Here is a 19,122-nt window from a genome sequence, read left to right as displayed (position 1 = left end):
GAAAAAGGAGGGTGGTGCCTGTGTGGATGGGAAACATGTCAACGCACCTTCCCAGCCAGGAATGACCCCAGAGCCTCAGTGTGTACCACAGGAGGCTTTATTTGGTACAACCCCCGCAGCACCCCCTTGCCCATGCAGCTCTGCTCCAGGCAAGCAGGAAAGCGCTGTACCAGGTCAGTCACGTCTGCTCTGCTGGACCGGTGTCCTTGGCCTTGAGCAAACAGAGCCGGGGTGCTGCAGGGACGTGTGCTGCGGCTGCCGTGCCCGTGCCAGGTAATCAGGGGGGTGTCCCAGCCCAGGTGTGCTGAGGACTGTCCCTCCCTCCTTGACCTCACTCTGCTGGCACTACTGGGTGGCACTGGTTTGTCCCTGTCTGCTCTATGCTGTTGACGGGAGTGTCACAGGGAAATGTTTTCTATTAAAGCAAGTAAAAAACAGCCTCTCTGCACCTTTGGACCCGTGTAAAAGCTTCATCTTTGTTATGGCCCAAGGATGGTGCAAAGCAGGTAATTTCAGAGCAAGCTGCTGTAGCTGCCGTGCTAATGAGCAATGAAGCACCAGCTCACCTCCAGTGCTCATGGAGGGAGGCTTGTCTCAGGGAGCAGACCAGAAGCTACAGGGATGGTACCCGGCCAGTGTGGTACCTTTGCAGGGACCAGTTGCACCCATGCCCTGCTGTGATGCCTGGCTTGGGGCTGCCATAAGCCCTTTGTGGTCATAATCTTCCAAAAACAGGACTTGGCCCCACCTTGTTTTGCAGAAGCATGGCGGGGTGCAGCTGTCCTGCCTGGGCTGGGTCTGTGCTCCTCTGGGAGGTGATATCCCAGGGTAATGCTAAGGAAAAGCCAGGCGAAGCTGAGCACCATGCGGCCCCTGGCACAGCCTGACAGGCACTAACAGCAAGAGGTAAGGCATTTATTTTCTGCTGCTTGAGCAGGAAGGGGTTGAGATGCTGAGGGCTCAGAATCCAGTTTGGAAATAACTGCGTGACCTTGGATAAGGTGAGTTCGAAGAGAAAATGAAGGAGATGCTGATGGGAAACCAGCATTCTCCTGCTACCCTGTGCCTTTCTGTAGATGATGTGGCTTCATCTTCACGGGCTGGAGAGTGAGATAAGAGCTGCGGCTGCACTCCGCTTGCTCCCATTCCTCGGGCACTCAGAGTTCATTCTTGCAGGAACCTGGGAAGATGGCAAAAAGAGAAGAATTCCAGCAACGTTGTTGGCTTGGGCTTGGTGTGTCTCTTTGCTCCAGAAGTTTGAGATTGGCCTCAACCTCTGTGAATGTCACCCGCAGTTGCTGCTTCCCCTGTGCCAAACCCCCCCAAGGCTGGCTCTGTCCTGCCACATTTGAGAGCGTCACTCTTGTCCCTGGCATGTCACAGTCCTCGCCTGGGTGCGGGAAGTCCTGTACAAAGTGTCCCAAGGGGGTGGGAAAGTTGGTGACAATAACACTGGCTGCCCTGGGACTTGGGGAGGGGACCAGCCTGTCCCCACTGCAGACACAGCCGGTGGCAGCGTGACAAGAAATCACAAGCAGGTGCTGCTGGTCACCAAAGTCCCCAGACAGCTCCATGGGCTGGGAAAGGGACTGTGTGTGGTTTAACAACAAAAAATGATTTTTAGTCCTCACACACATCCCTGCTGGGCAGATAATTGGAGGGTGTAGTTGTATCTTAGCATTCAGTTGTGAAATGCTCTGCAAAGCACAGCAAATGGGTGGCAGCATCACTCTCCCTGGGATGCCCTGCAAGCCCCAGTGCTTTCTGGAGTATGAAAGGACAGTCTTGTGTCCTCTGGGGACTTTCAAGACCATAGCAGGGACAAAAACAAGTCTTGCTTGCCGGCACAGGCTTGGCAGAATTAATTTCAGGACTTTGGAGTCACCCCTTGGAATAAATCCATGTTACCTTGTGACACTGCTCACATTCCTCGGTGCTGTCACTAATAATAAGTCCAGGGCAACACTAGGAAACTCAGTCTGCTGGAACACTCAGTAGTTCTGATAATTACCCCTTTCTGAGATGTTTTTAGGTGTCTATTTGCAGCTACTTAGGCTTCAAACAAATTCTTTGAAGTCTTTTCTATCTAAGCCATTACTTCAAGCAGTGAACTGGGACTGGAAATGCCCTGAACCAGTTTCCCCTTAGTCTTTCCAAGCCCTCTCACCCCTCTGCGCTGAGCACCAGTTTCTGGGCATGTTTAACTGGAATTATTTAATGGAAAAATGAGCTGCCTATCAAAATAAGGTTTCATATGGTTTGTGCTCTGATCTGGGTCAAGCTGCTCCAGGGAGAGCATTGCACACACCGCTGGGACCTGGGGAGATGCTGCCCCGCTCTGCAGTGCTGGGGGAGCCCACCAGGCAGGACCCCCCCTCAGGCATTTTGCACATGACAGCTCTCACCGGTGTCACTTCTTCGGAGTTTGCTACTTAGGAGACCCTCTCTGGTCCACTGCTTGGCAAAGGACCGCTCTGTAGACTTCAAAAAGAAACACCTAAAACTTCCCAGGCTCATAAATCTGCCAACTTCTCCACGCTCCCTAAACTTTCCTGATTGACTTTTTGGATTGTTAATTTCCTAAGAGTTGCGGTTTATTTTCTAAGGACTAGGTTATAATGGCACAGGAAGGGAACAGAGCCGGCAAGGGTGCCGATTGTGAGACATGACCCACAGCTCACAGTGGGCTCCCTCTGCTTCTGCCCCAGAGCCACATTTCCACATGCCAATCTTACAATTTTTGCCTGCTACAAGGGCAGCCAGTTGGTGCAGCCATACAAACAACTTTGAAATTAAGCTAATGCACTGTTTGTGTTCATCTTTTATTAATTACAGGCTGCTGAGCTTGAGGGAGATATAGATTAATAGTGGCATTTGTGTTACTGATCTCGCTGGCCCGCATCTGCTCGCTGTGGCCAGTGTGGGTGGAGGGAAATACTTCAACCCTGTTTTTTCCAGGCACTTACATGTCTCCAGGCGCTCCTCGAGGAAGGAGATCTGCTCACTCAGGGAGTCAATTCTGTCCAGTTGCTGGAGGGAGTGGGACAAGCGGCTGATGGGGTCTGCACCGACATCCTCCGGCGCAGACGGCATGAGGTTGTGGAAGGGGGCCAGCACCAACTGGAGTTTCTGCAGGGAGATGTGGAGCTGTCAGCATGTCCCCCCAGCCACGAGGACCACCCGGCAGGATGCAGCACACGGGGCTTTGGTTGCGTTCAAAGGGCCGGGGGGGGTGGATGAGCTGCTGCGTGGGCGCTGCCGGCAGCGTGGAGCACAGCTGGGATCGCTGCGGCATGAGGCCAGCAGGACGTTAAAAATCAAGCCGGGGTGCAGTGAAACCCCGGTTGTGCAGAGATGGGGTGGGAGCTGAGCACAGCCCTGAGCCACAGCCAGGCAGGGTGTGTGCTGAAAGCTCACCTGCTCCAGAGCTTCCACTCTGCTCTTCAGCTCATTCATTTCTTCCTTCATTTCACTAGGGGGACCTGAAAAGTGACGGAGAAAAGGTCAGTTAGTCAAAGCTCATTGCCCGAGGTGCAGTGAAAAGTGAGCTCCTGGGGTCTGCCCCACTGGGACCAGCTCCCAGAACATCAATTGGATCCAACGCCTGCTGCAAATGCTGGAATCTTGTCCTGCTGCTAATGTGCACAAACCTCTCCTTGCTGCTGGAGTACCTGCAACAAAGCGGGGGAATTCTTCAGGCAGTGGGGTGATGCTTAAAGGACAAGATGTACGGGAAAGCCTGGCCTTTCATGCCTATGTTGTTGCATTAGTTAGCACTCGACTCTGTGCTGTCCCACGGTAGGCACAAAGGCTCGTTCCTGCTGAAGGCCCTGGATAAAGGCAGATGGGTTGTGGGGTATGTGCAGAAGGTGCTCTGCTCTCCCAGGTGTTTACTGCATGATGCCCGTGCTGGCCACAGCGCATTATTACTCACGGTACGAGTTTGAAGTGTCACAGCGCGTACCAAAAGTAATAATGGGCCGTCACCAGCGGTGCCCGCTGCTCTTCGTGGCTCCAGGATTGCCCTGTGGGAGGATGATGACGATGGAGAGAACAGCTGCATCTCAGCCGCTGCATGCTGTGGATGGGCTCTGTCGCCCTTGCAGATGGAGCAGTGGCTGGATTTGTGTGAGAGGAGGTAGTTTGGGTGGTAGAGGGACTCCTTGGTCACTGGAAATAAAAGTAAGGGTTCTGGTTGTTGTTCCCTCGCCTGTCCCTTCCCACTCCTGCTCCAGCCACCCGGTGATGCTGCACATCAATCCCAGTTTTCATGGCAGTTCCCGAACAGCCAGAGCTGTCCTGCAACAGGGGCCAGGTTACCTGCTTGGCTGAAGGTTTCTGGCTCGGGGGCTGGCACCAGGGGCTGGCACACCTTGTCATCGGCAGCGAGGCTGAAGCCGTCCCAGCAGGCGCAGTGGTAACTGCCAGCCGTGTTGATGCAGAGCTGCCCGCAGCCGTGGCCCTGGCTGGCACATTCATCCACGTCTGAAAGCACAGTGAGGACAGGGTGGTGAGGAGATGCTCATGGGGGGCGAGGGGCATAGCTGGAGTCAACCTGACCTCACCCCAGGGGGGAGCTGCACTCCTCCCCTCCGCCTGTTCCCCCACAAAAGAGCCAGAAACAAAAGCCGTGGTCAGAATGTCCCAGCTCTGGCCGGGCAGAGCTCAGCTCTCATCCTGGATTCACAGCCGGGGTTTTGGTTCCAGCCAGCCATGGCGAGGAGCTATTAGCCTTTCAAGTGTGTACAAAACCCAGTAACCTCTCCTCACACGGGGGAGTTATTAAAGCTGTTCCCACAAAGCAAAATGAGCTGAACCGCTTCCCACGCCCAGGCGAATCTGTTTTAGGCAGTGGGAAAATCCTTCCTCCCCCCCGTGCTGGAGCCAGAGCTGTCAGCAACGGGCTCAGCGCTGCCTGGCCCAGCGTGGGTCAATGCCACACGCTCGGGAATGCCGTGGCAGGGGTTTGCCCCACGCTGACACGCACCACACTGCCTGATTGCTCTGTGGAGGAGCATCGGGGCTGCTCCCACACCAGAGAGGAGCTCAGTGCTTGGAAATCGCCCAGCTTCCTCTCCACCCCCGGATATTTTTGCTTTGCAGATTTAGTCTCTGCAGCAAATGGGCATCTTAGTTTACAGCAAGAGTTTACAAAGCCTGGGAGATGGGTCATTACAAATACACAACCTCTGGCCAAGCCCACGGCTGCTCTGCACAAGGCCCTTCGCTGGCTGCACAGTCACGGCACAGAACACCCTCTGCTCACGCTGACCCTGTGCAGAGCAGCAGCAGAGAGAAACCACAGATGCCAGAGCTGCATGTGAGGGCTGGGAGCCCTGACACAGGCAAAGGGGGCTCAGAGACCCCCAGGAACCAAACTTTCCATCCTTTCCTGGCCTGACCATCAGGTATCGCTGCCCTGGAGCAACGTGTGTGTGTGTGGAGGGGTCACACCAGGCTTGTTGAGGAGCCACAGTGCTGGTCCCTGTGCCCTGCCAAGGGGTCAGTCTGTGGGCAGAGGACACTCAGCCCCATGGCAGTTCTGCTGCTCCCCAGAGAAGATCTCCCGAGCAGCAAGCCCGACGCAGGGAGCCGGGAGGGGAGCAGCACGGTCAGTACCTGTCTGGCAGGCTCGCCCCATCCAGCCGGGCGGGCAGGCACATCTGCCGGGGAAGGTGCAGGTCCCACCGTTCTGGCACGGCACCCAGCAGAGAGCTGCAAGACAAAACACGAGCACAGCATCACTGAGCAGCTCTGGCAGTCCCGAGCTCCCTCCCCTGCCACCATGGATGCGTGTACACACACGGAGCACAACACACACACAGCAAAACACACACCAGCATCAGCCCGGGGCCAGGATGCTCTTCTGTTCCAGCCCCAGAGCAACGGGGCTGAGCTGTGCATGGGGCACAGGATGGGTGGGATGAACAGGACCTTCATTTTGCAGCCTCTGACAGGCAGCAGAAGGCCCTGGGCAGCCCCTGGTACTGCACTCTGAGCTCATCTGGGGACAGACTAGCTGCTGATGTATTGCATCTGTTTTGTGCTGCACATCACAATTGCCTCCTGAACGCATTTCTCATCCATTACCGCTGATTTATATGGAAAGGACTTAGTTGTTTTATTTATCCTCTGGTAACTATAAAGTTAATAAGCGATCCCAAAGGAAAAAGGCCTGAAAGGTTGGGAATTAATCAGAAATTGAACGACATTTGGTTGTGACACCGAAAATTTAAATGCTTTCCTACATGGAGAATCTTCCTGATGCACAGAATGCCAGTAAATGAGCGAGCTGGCTGCCAGGGAACATGAGCTCATTCAGGGACATGAACTACACGTCCCATGGGAGCTGGGGAAGGATGAGCGCTGGCCCGGGGTGGCACCGCAGCCCCTCACCTCTGTCACAGCCGAGCGCGTGGCTGTTCGCTCTGCTCCAGCCGGGACAGCACGGGGCCGCGGGCTGCGCCACCTGCCTGTACGCCTGCCGGTACGCAACCCTGTAGATGGTCCTGCAACGCAAAGAGGGGGCTGAGAATCCACCCCAAGCCCCCCATCCCGCTCCTGTGCCACAGGTCACACCTGGGAGCTCCTTCCCCACGGATCGAGGCAGGAGTCCCACAGGTCGCTACCTGGCCGGGACAGATCCAGGCCCCTCTTGGGGACCAGGACGGTGGCACTGCCCTCACCTGTAGGTGCTGCAGAGGCGGTGGCCCTGGCAGGTGGTGAGGTAGGGCTGGTAGACAGGCTGGACGTGGGACTCGGTGTAGGCGACTGACCGGCTCTGCGGGGCCGTGGCACAGACTCTGCGGCTGCGGAGAGGGGAGCAGGTCAGACAGCGGCTAAACACCAACCCGACCCTTCTCCCTTCGGGGCAAGGGGGCTCTGCTGATTTAAACCACCCCAGGACATGGCCTGACAGTCCCTCTCTACAAAAGGCCCATTAAACAGCAGCGGCTAATTGCCTGAGTGACCCAGGAGGTTACTTCATGCTGGTTTAGGGCAGCACCACAAAGCTGGAGCTCTGTGGGCTGCACAGGCTCTTCCTCGCCAGCCCCTGCACGAAGGTGCTGACGCCTCCTCGTACGCTCATCCCGGCACAGTCCCTCTGTCCCGGGAGAGCGGTTGGGGCCCAGATTTAGGGAGGATTTTCTCAAAGCAGTTCTCCTTTCCTTTGCCATCTCCCTTCACCTAAAATTACTCACTTTCTAGGTGAATTTTTATTCTCTGAGACTTTTGCATTCCTGAAATAGATGCCCCTGTGGTCACCAAGAACTTAATTATTTCACAGGAAGGGTCGGGCTTACCGCAAAGAAGGTATAGGCCAGAGGAAAGTCAATCTCCAGGCTTTCTAAGCTAACTGTGATGCAGTAAAAAACTTTCCCAAGGTTAACAGATGAAGTGGTCTTGGCTAAAAACTCTTATTTGTTTCAACATTTTGCAGCCCGAGCAGGTCAGCCCCACCGAGGAACTCATCTACTTGTCTCAGCCTCCCAGCCCAATTAGAAACTAGAATAAAAAGCCTGGGAATTAGCACGGAGATCAGCTGGCTTCCATTAACTCCAGAAAACTCCTCACAGCTTCACTGATTAATGCTATAGAAGATGCAATTTTAAATGGCAATTGTTTGCTTTGCAAAATTTAGAATAAAGCTATAGCTAGAGCCTGTGCATGCGAGCGAGGAATTCAGTTTGTGGTTTTAGTCATGACCAGAATGCAAAAGATCTTATGCTAGAGGAGAGTATTTCAATGTAAAAACAAACTTTGCAGAAAATGTGAGCTGTATGTGGGGGGTGGGTGTTGAGCTCGAGCTCCTTTTGGCTGGGGAAGAAACTGGGGCACCGAGCTCTGGGCTTTCTCTGACCCAGTGGGGGCTGAGCTGCGTATCCCAGTCTGTGCTGGGATCCAGGACACCGTGTTGGACACATTTCCCACAAAGGGAAGGGGAATCGCTGGAGCTGCCACTCCTGGGCTTGCGGGACCATGGACCGCAGCCACCACAGCATCCCAGGGAGCAAAGGACAAAAAGCCCAGAGTGTCTTTGTGTCCCCTGCATGGAGCTAAATGAAGCTGGGGTGTTTCCTCTGAGAGGTTTTTTTCTTTAGTGACAAAACAAATAAAGAGCAGTGAAGGGCTGCTGAGCCCCGGCTGTCCCAGGAGGACTCTGCAAACTCTTTTCCCAGCTCCTCGCCACCCCGGCGAGCTGCCCGTGCAGCCGGCTGCCGAGCAGGGCTCTCCATCACCTGGAAAGGATGCACCTCGCCGTGACATGTGACAGCATACACCCGGGAGATGGAGACAAAACCAGTGCTTACCCTGCCCGGGCAAAGCCGTCTGTGCTGGCCATGCTGAGGATGAAGAGGAGTCCCGACAGGAGGCGGCTGATGTGACGCATGTCCTGTCCCTCCGGCGGTGCCCTGGGCTGCACGGTACGACAGTCTTGCTCTCGGATGGGAAGCGCTGGCTCCTACCGCATGTCTTGTCCTTCAGCGAGGAACCCTGCAACTGAGAGAAGAGCGGTGTGAACATGGAGCATCTGTCCCCAGCTGGTGGCATCTGATGGGGCCATGGGGACAGTGTCAGCCCCTGCTCCCGGGATCAGAGGGACAGTGCCGGGTGTGCACAGATCAAAGCACAGGGGTAGGGGGGACATGAGGGACCTGTGAACCCCTGGCAAGGTGAGTGCTCCTCCAGGCACAAACCCACTTTGCCCCACTCGTTTCAATGGTGTGGCAGTGATTTAGCCCGAGAGGACACAGGAGATGGTCTTGCAGTGCTGGGGGCCACACAGTCGCTTGTCGAGTGGCAGGGAAGGGACCTGTGTCACATGGAACATGCCAATTCCAGGCAAAACAATGGCCCGTAATTTCTTAATCTATACAGCATTGTAAAGCTGCGTTTTCCCACCACATAACACACTGAAATCTGATCTTCTTCTCTTTAAAATACAAGCTCTTGCCAGAGAAAAGTGCTGTAAGGACAATATGTACTGTCTGCAGAGTCAGTACTAACAGAGTCACAAATAAAGAGGATTTGATTTTCTAGCAGAGGACAAATACGAAACAAGGCTGAAGAAGGTCAATAGCAATATCTAATTTAAACAATATCTAATTTAAACAAAACAGTTGGCCTCCGGATGGCAGCAGTTAAAGGAGGAGGAAATAAAGAAACCCACCTTAAATATATGCCAGTTAAAGAAAGAATCAGTCTTTCTGGTTAAACCTCGAGAAAGGAGAGGCTTTATGGGGAGGCAACACAAAATGAAACATCCTTCTGAAACTGCACATCACATGAGCTGGAAATAAACTTTCTAAAATCCCCAGGTGATGTAGGATTGGGGATTGCAGGTTCATCCCAAACTCCTTCAGGACAATTGCTAACTCTGAGCCAAGCTGTTGGGAATAACCAGTATAACCATCACAAATCTGTAGAGCCTGCAGGTCTCAAAGCCCTTCGCCAAGGTGCTCAATATCAACTTTTCCTTTGTGCAGGTGAAGAAACTGAAGCACAGAGAGATGCAAACCTGCATCTGGAGAGAAACCAGCTCGTTGCCTTTCTGCCCCATTATATATAAATGTTTTGTGCATGTTCCCATGCAGCGATAGTGCTGAGCAGCCCCTTCCCATGTCTCAGCCCACGAGCAGGGCACACAGCTCTGCTTAGCTGAGCAGACGCATGGGCTCATCTTAACCTCTGTACAGGCCCAGTTTTGAGGATGTAAGGAGGACTTTTAGTGATATAAAGCCTGTAGTCCTCCATTCTCCTCCAAACATAGCAATAAATTTCATCTTTTAATGGTTCATATGTGGTATCTCCAGCATAAGAAAATCAAATCTGCGTTGACCTGCAGGAAAGTTTTAAAAAAATAGTAAAGAAATCTTCTTTCTCCCCAGTCCTTTTGGAGACATCGAGGGACACCAGCATACAGAGATGTACAAACTCCGCACTGCTCAGCCAGTGGCTTTTCCCAGAGCTATACTGGGACACACATTTTCCTTCCAATCACAGTCGCAGTGCTTCTGCAGAAGGCTGTAAGTCAAACTCTGCCAACCGTCTCCATCCTCCCACAGGATTCCCGTGACCGCTGTGGGAGCTTTCCCTGCGGGGAAGGCAAGAAACGCAGGGCACGAGCTTAAAATATAGACGGTTTGTTTTTTCGCTTTGAAATGGAGCAGCATTGCCCTACCTCAAGTGGTCAGAGTATCCCTCTGGGTCAGGCAATTGTGGTTGCTTCATACCAGGAAAAGTTTCAAAAGTGGAAAATATGACAGTCTATACTTGTATTTTTACGAGCTTATGAAAATCGGCCTCTTTAAAGCCGCTGAAGATCCTCCAACCTGTTTTCATTATCTAGTCTAATATCCATCTTTTAAAGCACATAAGGAAAATGTTTCCATAATTAAGAAAAAAAACAGGGTTTTTTGTCACTGCCTTTCTAGTCTCTCAAATAAAGAGGCGAAGCCGCATGGTCTTGCAAGCAAAACAATGTGGGTGTATCTGAGCTTCTGCTGTTTCAGAGGCAGCAAAGTCTCCTTGCGGCCCATGTGGTCCTGCGAGTCTGGGGGTCCCTCTCCCACCTTCCAGACACATTCCTGTAATTCTGTCTGCTCTTGCCTAACCCACCACAGCAACTCACGGGAAAATCCAGCCCCTCCCGTGTGGGTGAGCAGCGCTCTGGCCACCTCTGCCCATGAAACCAAGGCTAAAACCGCAGCTGATGGCAGCAGTAGGAACCGGGGTCTGTCTGCAAAGTGGTGCAAGACAATCCAGTCCCTCAAGAGGATGCAATTACCCTCACGGGAACGCGACGGCTGCACTTTTCCAAACAGCCTGGCCTGGTTCTGCAGGTGGAACCGCTGCTCCCAACTGCACGTTGTACCCGGTCTGTGCTCTTAGAGCCAAGCGCTCCTGGAGAGAGTCAGCGTCAGCAGCAGAGAGATGGATTTTCCTTTTCAAACACCCCCAGCTGTTCTCTCCACACAGGCTGGGATGCAGGCACCGCGGAGCACAGGCACAGGGATGCGATGGAGCAGGGCTGGGGATGTGGGCACAATGGAGCTGGGCGCAGAGAGTGGGACACCGCAGAGCAGGCTGCGGGGGTGCGGGACCGTGCAGGAGGGCACAGGAACACGACACGGCTGCAGGGACGCGGGTGTCACGGAGAAGGCTGCAGGGACATCGGTATCAGGGCGCAGGGACGCGGGTACCGCGGCGCAGGGATGCTCCCCCCGCCGCATCAGGCCGAGCCCCGCTCCCCCGGGCGCTGCCCCTCCCGGGGCAGGCGGAGCCCTGCCCGCCGGCCCGGCCGCTGCCTGCAGCCCCGTCACCGCCGCCGCTCCGGAGGCACCTCCCGGGCTGCACCCCCCCCGCTCCGGCCCCGCCGGGACCCCCCGAGCGCCCCCGCTGCGGCAGCGAGTCCCGCCGGGTGAAACACCGCCCCCGCTCCCCCCCGTCCCACCCCGCCGGAGGATGCGGCCGCGGCCCCCCCGGGCGTGCCGAGCCCCCGGGCGGTGCCCGCCGGGACTCACCGGTGACGACGGCGGTGCCGGAGCCGCGGAGTCGCCGCCGCGCCGCGGCCCCCCGCGCATTTCCTCCCCCGGCCCGAGCCGGTCCCTCCGCCCCGGCCCAATGAGCTCCCGGCGGGGGGGAAAGCGGAGCCTCCCGGCCGGGGGGAAGCGCCGGGGCCCGGGGAGCCTCCGCCTGCCCCCGCCCCGCCGGCCCCCGCCGGCAGCCACCTGCCCCCGCGGCCCCGCCGAGGTGCCCTGGCTGCCCGGACAGGACCCCCCGGAGAAGCCTGGTCCTGGGGGGACACTCAGGAACATGGCAGGACCCCCTGGAGAAGCCTGGTCCTGGGGGCACACTCAGGGACAGGACAGGACCCCCAAGAGAAGCCCAGCCCAGGGTGGGGGGACATTCTGGCGGTGTGTCCCATATCTTGTCGCTGCTGCGCTGACCCTGATGGAGATGGAAATGCAGGGGATCGCTGTCCTGGCATTGATCTGGACGCTTACCTGCAGGCTCGGTCCTGTGTGCCCCATGCTATGAGGACACAAGGACCCTGACCCCCCCCCAGACCAGCTCACCTGCAGATTAAGAGCAAGAGAGGAAGATCCCAGAGTAGCCCCTAGCCCCTTGCCTGGGGGTGTTCAGGCTCCCAGGTGAAATGGTTCAGCACCAGTGCACGATCAGGGCAAATTTATTTCTCTTTGCTAAAAAATACTGTAGCTGGTTCTGCACTCCTCAAAAGGACACATTGTAAGAAGAGACATCATCTTTCCCAGGGTAGAGACCTAACACACGCCTCCCACCATGCTCCGTTAATCACCCTGAGCTCACTACAACAGCAAAGTCCTCCTGAAGCAGGCGATGAACTGCCAAGACAAGGAGGCTGGTTTCCAGTGAGCCCGAGATGCTTAAAGGTGTCCTTGCACACTCCCCCAGGCACGGAGCAGCGTGAGGATCCATCCAGAGACATGCCCAAATTCAACACACAGACCCACCCAGGGCGCAGCTGCCCAGCACCTGCCCAGGGAGAGATCGGGCTGATCCGATCCCCCTGCTGCCTGCAAGCTTCTCGTGTTAAATGCCCTGTTATTAATCAAAGAAAATTCTGCAGTTTGGTTTGTGCCAAACTGCCACTTGTTTTGTCTACATTTTTCTCTGGGAAATTAGAGCAGAGAGGCTAATTGGTTTTCAAATGACTTAGGCACCTGCCCATGTACAGAACCAGCCTTAAAGGTAGCAGGGGTCTGATCTGCAAGTGAATGGCTGGATACAACCCCCTGGGAATATTTGTTCCCATTAAGCTTTGCAACTTTTTTGAAAGCCTGTAGGCATTTGAAGGAAATATTTACCAGTTAAACTATAATGGCTCCAAATGAGCAATTGGGATCACTGGTCCTGTATTTCCTCATGGATATGCTGAGGCTGCTGATCAAACTGGAGCTGCCTCGGGTTGTGCTGTGCCCTCCGGGGAGGCTGGTGGGTGATAGATGTGCTGGCATGGGGTGCTCAGCTGGACCCATGTAAAAGGAGCATTAACTGTTTGGGGCAGATCCTCTCTGGGGAAGGGAGGAGAGCAGAGGGGAATCAGTTCTGGCATGTGCCAGTGAAGATGGAGTGTGCGGGAAATGGGATCCCTCCCAGCAGCGAGGGAAAGGATAACTGATGCTGGTGGAAGCGCAGCTCCGCATGACATGGCATCTCATGCTTGCCCAGCCTGCATCCAGCCTACCTCTGGGGAATGATTTCAGCTCACTTAATCTCATAAGCACAGAGCACAGCCAACTTTTCCCAAGAGCACTGAAGGGATGGTAATTATCCTGTTAAGCAGAGAGCGTTATTGTCTTTTCTAGTGTACGGGGGAGATGAATAGAGCCTGACGCTTAACTTGTCTCATAATTGCAAAATGCATTTGGAAGCCAATGGAAAGCTTCTCCATTTGACCACAGTGAAAGCACAGGATCTAATTTCATGGCCAACACACTCACCTTATCTGTGGTGCTCCATCATTTATCCTGGGCAGGGATCCTTTCCTTATGGGGCCATCTTGGTTTCTTACTGTCAGAACAGAAAAAAAGAAAAGCACTGTAACACTCATTGTCACGGAGGCAGAGATCAGTGGTGCAGCCCATGACGGACCCAGTGTGGGGCTCCCCGCGTGCTCCTTGTGAAATGGGGAGAAGGAGGAAAGCAGGATCATGACCGCAGCGTGCCTGTGCCTGGCACTGGGCTCACGCTGCACAGGCTCGCCAGAGTGCTCTGCTAGCAGGGCATGGGGAGCCTGTCCTGTCCCTCCTGTGCTGTGATTTAGGAGCATCCAATGGGTCCTGATCCTTTCTCCCACGAGCTTGCAGTGCCACCATGGTGAGGTCCTGCCGACACTCACCAGAGTGTATCCAAGTTCCCTTTCTGCTCATTTCTGATCCCATCTGCTGTACTCCAACACCATATTGAACCATTTTCAGCACATGCACACATTCATTTAAGGCTCCTAACTGCCCAGGCATCCTTTGCAAGAGTCCCCAGGTGATGGTGAGAAAGGGGATGGACTTGTTGGCACTCAGAGTCCCTCGTGGCACTCAGCTCTCAGCTCCTTGTGGGACAATGACACGCAGTGCATGACCAAGCATGTCACCATTCAGGGTCTCTGTTAGAGCCTTCTCAGCCACCAGACAATTATTCCCTAAGTGCACTGCAGCCTTTTTAAATTCTGCAATTATTTTAGTTGCAAAGTGTTTGCTTTTCAGTTCCATTTATTGAGTCAAATCTTTACTCAAACAAGTGCCCGTGTCAGCTGCTTAAGAACTGCATATTGTCCATTAAAAGGGCATTTAATCCTCCGCTCTTAGGGAGTGTTCAGTGTCTTATATGCTAATATTCATTATGCTGGGAGAAAATCCCCCAGCACACAGCCTGGCAAAGTTCCCTTAAAAGAAGAGGAGTGATAGCAGGTCAGAGTGGAGGAAGATCAGATCTCTTGGCTCTGTTAATATTGGTGTGATGAGCTTCTGACAAAGCCAGTAAGAGATTTTGGCTCCTGACTACAAGTCTGTCTGAATTTGAAGCCCTCCCTGGATCAGTGTTTTACATGTTTCCTCCAAAGCTTTCTCCCTCGCACACTAGAAGTGTACTCCCACGACATCTAATATTAATGCTTGTCTCTGAGCCAAGAAATAAATGTTTCTGCCCAAAACTCAACTTTGCTGTGGCTCTGTAGGCAGGGAAGAGGAATAATTAACAGAGGAGACCAGGTTCCCATACGAGGAACCCGCTCACAGAGACCAGTTCTTACAGCCCCTTGCAGTAAATTGGATGTGCCCGAGCACACAAATTCTTCCCCAAACTGGGGCCAGACGTGCTGAAGTGGCAGATGGAGATGGATGGATGGGGAGACAGTCAGAAGAGTGACACACATACAGATGCAAAACTTTTCAACGACTACAAGCCACAGCTGACCCCATACCTGCTGTGTACAATGGGCTCTCGCTGGCCCCCGCGGGGGTCTCGCACAGAACTGGAAGTACTTGCTAAAGAAATAGGAGGTTTTGATGCTCCTGAAAAGAGGAGGAATGGCTTTTCCTGTTTTAGGACAAATTCTTCTGCTCAGGCTTTTCATAAGGCTGTTTTTAAACTTTACACTTAAGTTTAGGCTTTGGAGCAGCCCCCGTTCTGCAGAGCTCTGTAAGGAAAACAACCTCCCACTATTCTGTTATGTCTCATATTGTTCTCAGTTGCATCAGCTGCAGACCAGTTATCTCAGTGGAAATCTAGAGGAGTCCACTGATGTCAGTGGGATCAAAGAAGGTTAAACCAAGAAAAGTACTTGGCCCATAGCTCTCGGGCTGTCGTCACCAGTTGCGCAGTGCTATGCCTATTATGACCCAGATCTGATTCCCACAAAGTGATTTTTTTTTTCCCTAAAGCTTTACAAGCTGTAAGTGTCTCAGGACTGGTATGTTGTAACTTAAGGCAACCATAGAGACGTGCAGCAGCCTAGCTGCAGCTGTGGAAAAACAAATGCATGAACAGGGCGACACCCCATAGCCAGGTTTATTTTCTCTTACGTGCACACAGATGAGTTCTTATTTACATTTAGAGGAGGCAGTAATGGCTGCTGCGTGAAAACTGGGAAATGATTCATGTCACTCAGGAATAAACTGAATTTCGCGGCTTTCTGTGAAATTTCCCTGGCAAAAAGTAGCATTAGTCAGTAGGGAATGGTCCCAGCCATTCCCCTCTGCATTTTCCCAGTGAATCATTCCCCAAGGAGCACATGGGAAGTGCGGTGGGAATAGCTGTGAGCTGCTCGGACCCTTCACCACAGCCATCCCAGTGAGCAGCTCAGGAACGAGCATTTAGCCCAAGACAGGTTTTTGCTCTAATTATGCTTCCCTATCATCTTCAGCTCCAGAAAGTTGCACCAAGCAGAGCTCCTCTCTGCAGTGAACTCCCAGGCTACGGGAGCATCACTTTGGGAGAGAGGATGGAGAGCGAAAAACCATTTTTGATCACCCTCTTCTGTTTGCAGAGGCCCTTTTCTTTCTCTGTGTGCTCTGAAACCTCAAGCTAAATCTTCCCTTGTGTTTCGCCATGCCCTCCTGCTGCTGGTGCGTCTGCGAGTCAGCTTCGTTTACTCTAATTTGTTGCAGTTTGTAAATCTGTCTCCCCAGAGCCGGCCCTGTCTACAGCAGGAGTGGCTGGGAAATGGTTCGAGTGAGTCTGCAGCCCGGATTCAATTTCTCTTCCTTACCTCTGGGGAAACTTGTGCAGAGCTGGCAGTTTAACAGCATAGAGGGGGACTAACTCAATCAGCAGAGTGAATGCTGGATCACAGGGAGCAACACTGCAAATATGCCAGAGCAGACTCGGTGTTTGCTGCTGCTACCCAGAGAACAGGCGGATTTTCGAGGAGGCTCAGGGTCCAGCCACCACATTGGGGCTTCTGCCTTGCACAGCTTCCCAATCCACTTTTAAATTAATTTTATCATTTGTTATTCCTTCTCATGTTTGATTCTCTACCCAGTGAATTGGTTCCGTGAATGTTAGACCCTGGGAAAAAGTATGTCGGGTTGTTTCTATCGAGTCTTGCTCCATATTCCTGCAGAGCCCAGCAATGCCCGGACATCCCAGCTGCTCCTACGCACAGCCAGCCTTTTATCCCAAAACACCTGCATTGTGCAATTGCATTAGGATGATAGGACCTACAGGTGTGCAGGTAGCTGAAAACAAGCAGCACACTAATCGCCCAGTTCCACGGTTATAAAATTGAGAGGCTCCTGGTGTGCAAACACCGGCACACTCCCGGCTTGGTGCGTGAGAGCAGGGACTGTCCCTGCAGCAGCCCCGTGTCCTCCTGCTCCCCGGGGGCCAAACTCTGTGATCTGTGGCCTGGCTCGGGGTCCCGTCACCGAGAGCGAGTGGCACTGGCATGTGCTGCACAGAGGGGAGAGAAAAGGGGATGGGGGAGCAGGGGTGGGAGGATGAACAATGTGGGGTTGTATCAGAGGTGTTCAGAGAGCAGGAAGATGGAAAAAGAGAATGAGTTACGGAAAGAAAGGAGATTTGCTAAGAATTTCCAGCTATCTTGCAAGTATGTACAAGGGTTTGCAGCCTTTGTCTACAGGCACGTGAGGTAAAATTGACCCTCTGAGTTCTCTGCTCCTGGAAAACAGCCTGAGTGGGGTGAATTAAAAACAATAGTGCTGCAGGTTGGGCTCCGCTCTGGGCAAACCAGCGCTGGAGACGTTCCTCAGCTCAGCACGTGCATGGCTGACAACAGCCACAGCCAAAGGATGGTTTAAAAACCCGTTTGCTCTGGCGGCCCTTTGCCAGCGCGATGTGTTCGACCAGCCCCTGAGGCTCCCGCCGTCATCTCCACCTGAGCTGGGGCAAAAACCCACCCCAACCCTGTGGGGTCTCGCCTGGAGTGGACACACTCCTGCTGCCCCCAGCTCCCCATCCCATCCACCTCACCCCCTGTGTGGTGATGGCCACAGCTCGTACGGTACCTGCGATGTCCCAGTGTCCCCTGCCGTGCCAGGAGCAGCCCCGCCGCCATGCTCCCCGATGGCTCCCGGCGCCATCCCCGCCTGCCCGCCCTGGCTCTGGCAGGCCTGGACGTCCGCCTCGCACCCTCGGCATGGCCGGCTGCCGGCCGCGCACAGGCAGGAGGTGGCTGCTGAGGTGGAAGGGTGGCTTTTTATGCTTTTCTTCCTGTATAAATCAGGCCGGGGATGGACAATCCCAGACAGGACTTCCTGTGTGTGTTGTGCGCTGATAACAGGCGCCGCAAGGAGAACAAACACGGCCGCCCCACGCCCGGAGGGGGAGAGGGGCCATGGGGCGGCACCCCCACCCCGTGTCCCCTGGGGATGGCCACGGGGTGCCAAAATGGATGGGAGGCAGCCATGTGTCCCCAGGGACATGGGGAAGGAGAGGGCTCCCCACCTGTACCTCACAACAGACATAAGATGGCTGCTGCCCCCGTCTTCCCGCCTCACTGACATGGGGCATGTTTCAGCATCACCCTCCACAACCACCCCTCATTCCCCCTCAGAGGGGCTGGGTGGGGGGCCCTTGGGAACCCCCGCAGCACCAGGGTGTCCCTCACAGCCCATGGCAAGCATGGCAGGGCTGGCAGCCATCTTCTCAAGAGAGTGCCATGTTGGCATTTGTGACCCCCTGAAATTTGGGTTGCAAGGTAGCAGTCAGTCAGGTTGTTGGATGCCTTGTCACCCCTGTCACACTGTCCCTGTGTTGAGAAAGAGTGAGGTACGGGCAGTTCGGGCCACTAAACACATGACATGACCCAGCAAAGCTGGGATCTTCAGTGCTGGGAGGTGTGGAAACAACTGCCCCAGCTCTGTAATTTTCAAGGCCATTCTGGTGCAAAGCTGGTTTTGATTTCAAATCAAATACATGTGTATGTGTGACATTGGTTCTGCATAGCCAAAGGAAGAATAGTATACTTTTTAATTGGAATTTGAAACTTTGGTCCAGACTTTGTGCTAGGAAAGGAGACATTTTGGAACATGAGGGCTGAGGAGCTGGTAATTATTTCTTGATTCTCTCTCAGGTGACCAAGCGAGCAGCTCCATGGCTGCCAGGCTGTTGCTGCCTGCTGCTGCCCCATGGCAGCCCCATGCTTTCACAGAATGATCATAGGATGATCCTCCCATCCCAGCAGGGTGCACAGCGTGGGTCTGGGGACACGTGTCACCTGGGGCTGTTCTGGAGCAGAGCCACGTCCCCAGCTCATACCACACACGCCTGGGTCCTCCCGGTCCGGGCAGCGCCGAGCGCTTGTGCGCAGGCTCACGGGGAGCACAGGATTACTCCCACCCTTATTCAGCAAAATATTACACTAGGCAAATCCCTTGGGAGTTGCAAAATATTCCTGTGTTTATTTATATAAATGCATGGCTAAAGAAAGACCCCACTTGTTTTCCTTGGCAGGCGGGATTTTAAAAGGCTGTTTTCTGACACCCATCGTTCTCTCCAGCAATAAGTGATTTTATGCTGCATGCTTCTCGCTTGAGCCTGGAAGTGTAAGAGGAAACCATTTCAAACCTGAACCTCTTTGAGGGGCAGGGGAGGTAAAGCAAAACCTTTTGCTGTTCATCC

At 54.0% G+C, this 19,122-nt stretch overlaps 1 protein-coding gene across 3 annotated transcripts; it reads right to left on the bottom strand.

Annotated features, from left to right (window-relative positions):
- Positions 1–81: 81 nt before the first annotated feature.
- On the bottom strand, positions 82–17,676 carry EGFL7 (EGF like domain multiple 7). 3 transcript variants are annotated; one of them, XM_065035636.1, is made up of 10 exons: positions 17,508–17,676; positions 13,488–13,557; positions 8,313–8,502; positions 6,687–6,809; positions 6,397–6,509; positions 5,620–5,715; positions 4,321–4,485; positions 3,418–3,482; positions 2,967–3,129; positions 82–1,180 (listed from the first exon to the last, which is right to left on the bottom strand). In XM_065035636.1, the coding sequence occupies exons 3-10, from the start codon at positions 8,390–8,392 to the stop codon at positions 1,158–1,160; spliced, it is 828 nt and encodes a 275-aa protein (XP_064891708.1). In that variant the 5' UTR covers positions 8,393–8,502; positions 13,488–13,557; positions 17,508–17,676; the 3' UTR covers positions 82–1,157. The 3 variants fall into 3 exon arrangements, with proteins under 3 accessions (XP_064891708.1, XP_064891709.1, XP_064891710.1); XM_065035637.1 differs by lacking the exons at positions 13,488–13,557; positions 17,508–17,676 and adding an exon at positions 11,526–11,714; XM_065035638.1 differs by lacking the exons at positions 13,488–13,557; positions 17,508–17,676 and adding an exon at positions 10,790–11,232.
- Between the last annotated feature and the right edge of the window lie 1,446 nt (positions 17,677–19,122).

Source organism: Columba livia, chromosome 19 (genome assembly GCF_036013475.1).
Source record: "Columba livia isolate bColLiv1 breed racing homer chromosome 19, bColLiv1.pat.W.v2, whole genome shotgun sequence".
In the NCBI taxonomy this organism is placed as follows: domain Eukaryota; kingdom Metazoa; phylum Chordata; class Aves; order Columbiformes; family Columbidae; genus Columba; species Columba livia.
This window is presented reverse-complemented; position numbering and strand designations above follow the sequence as displayed.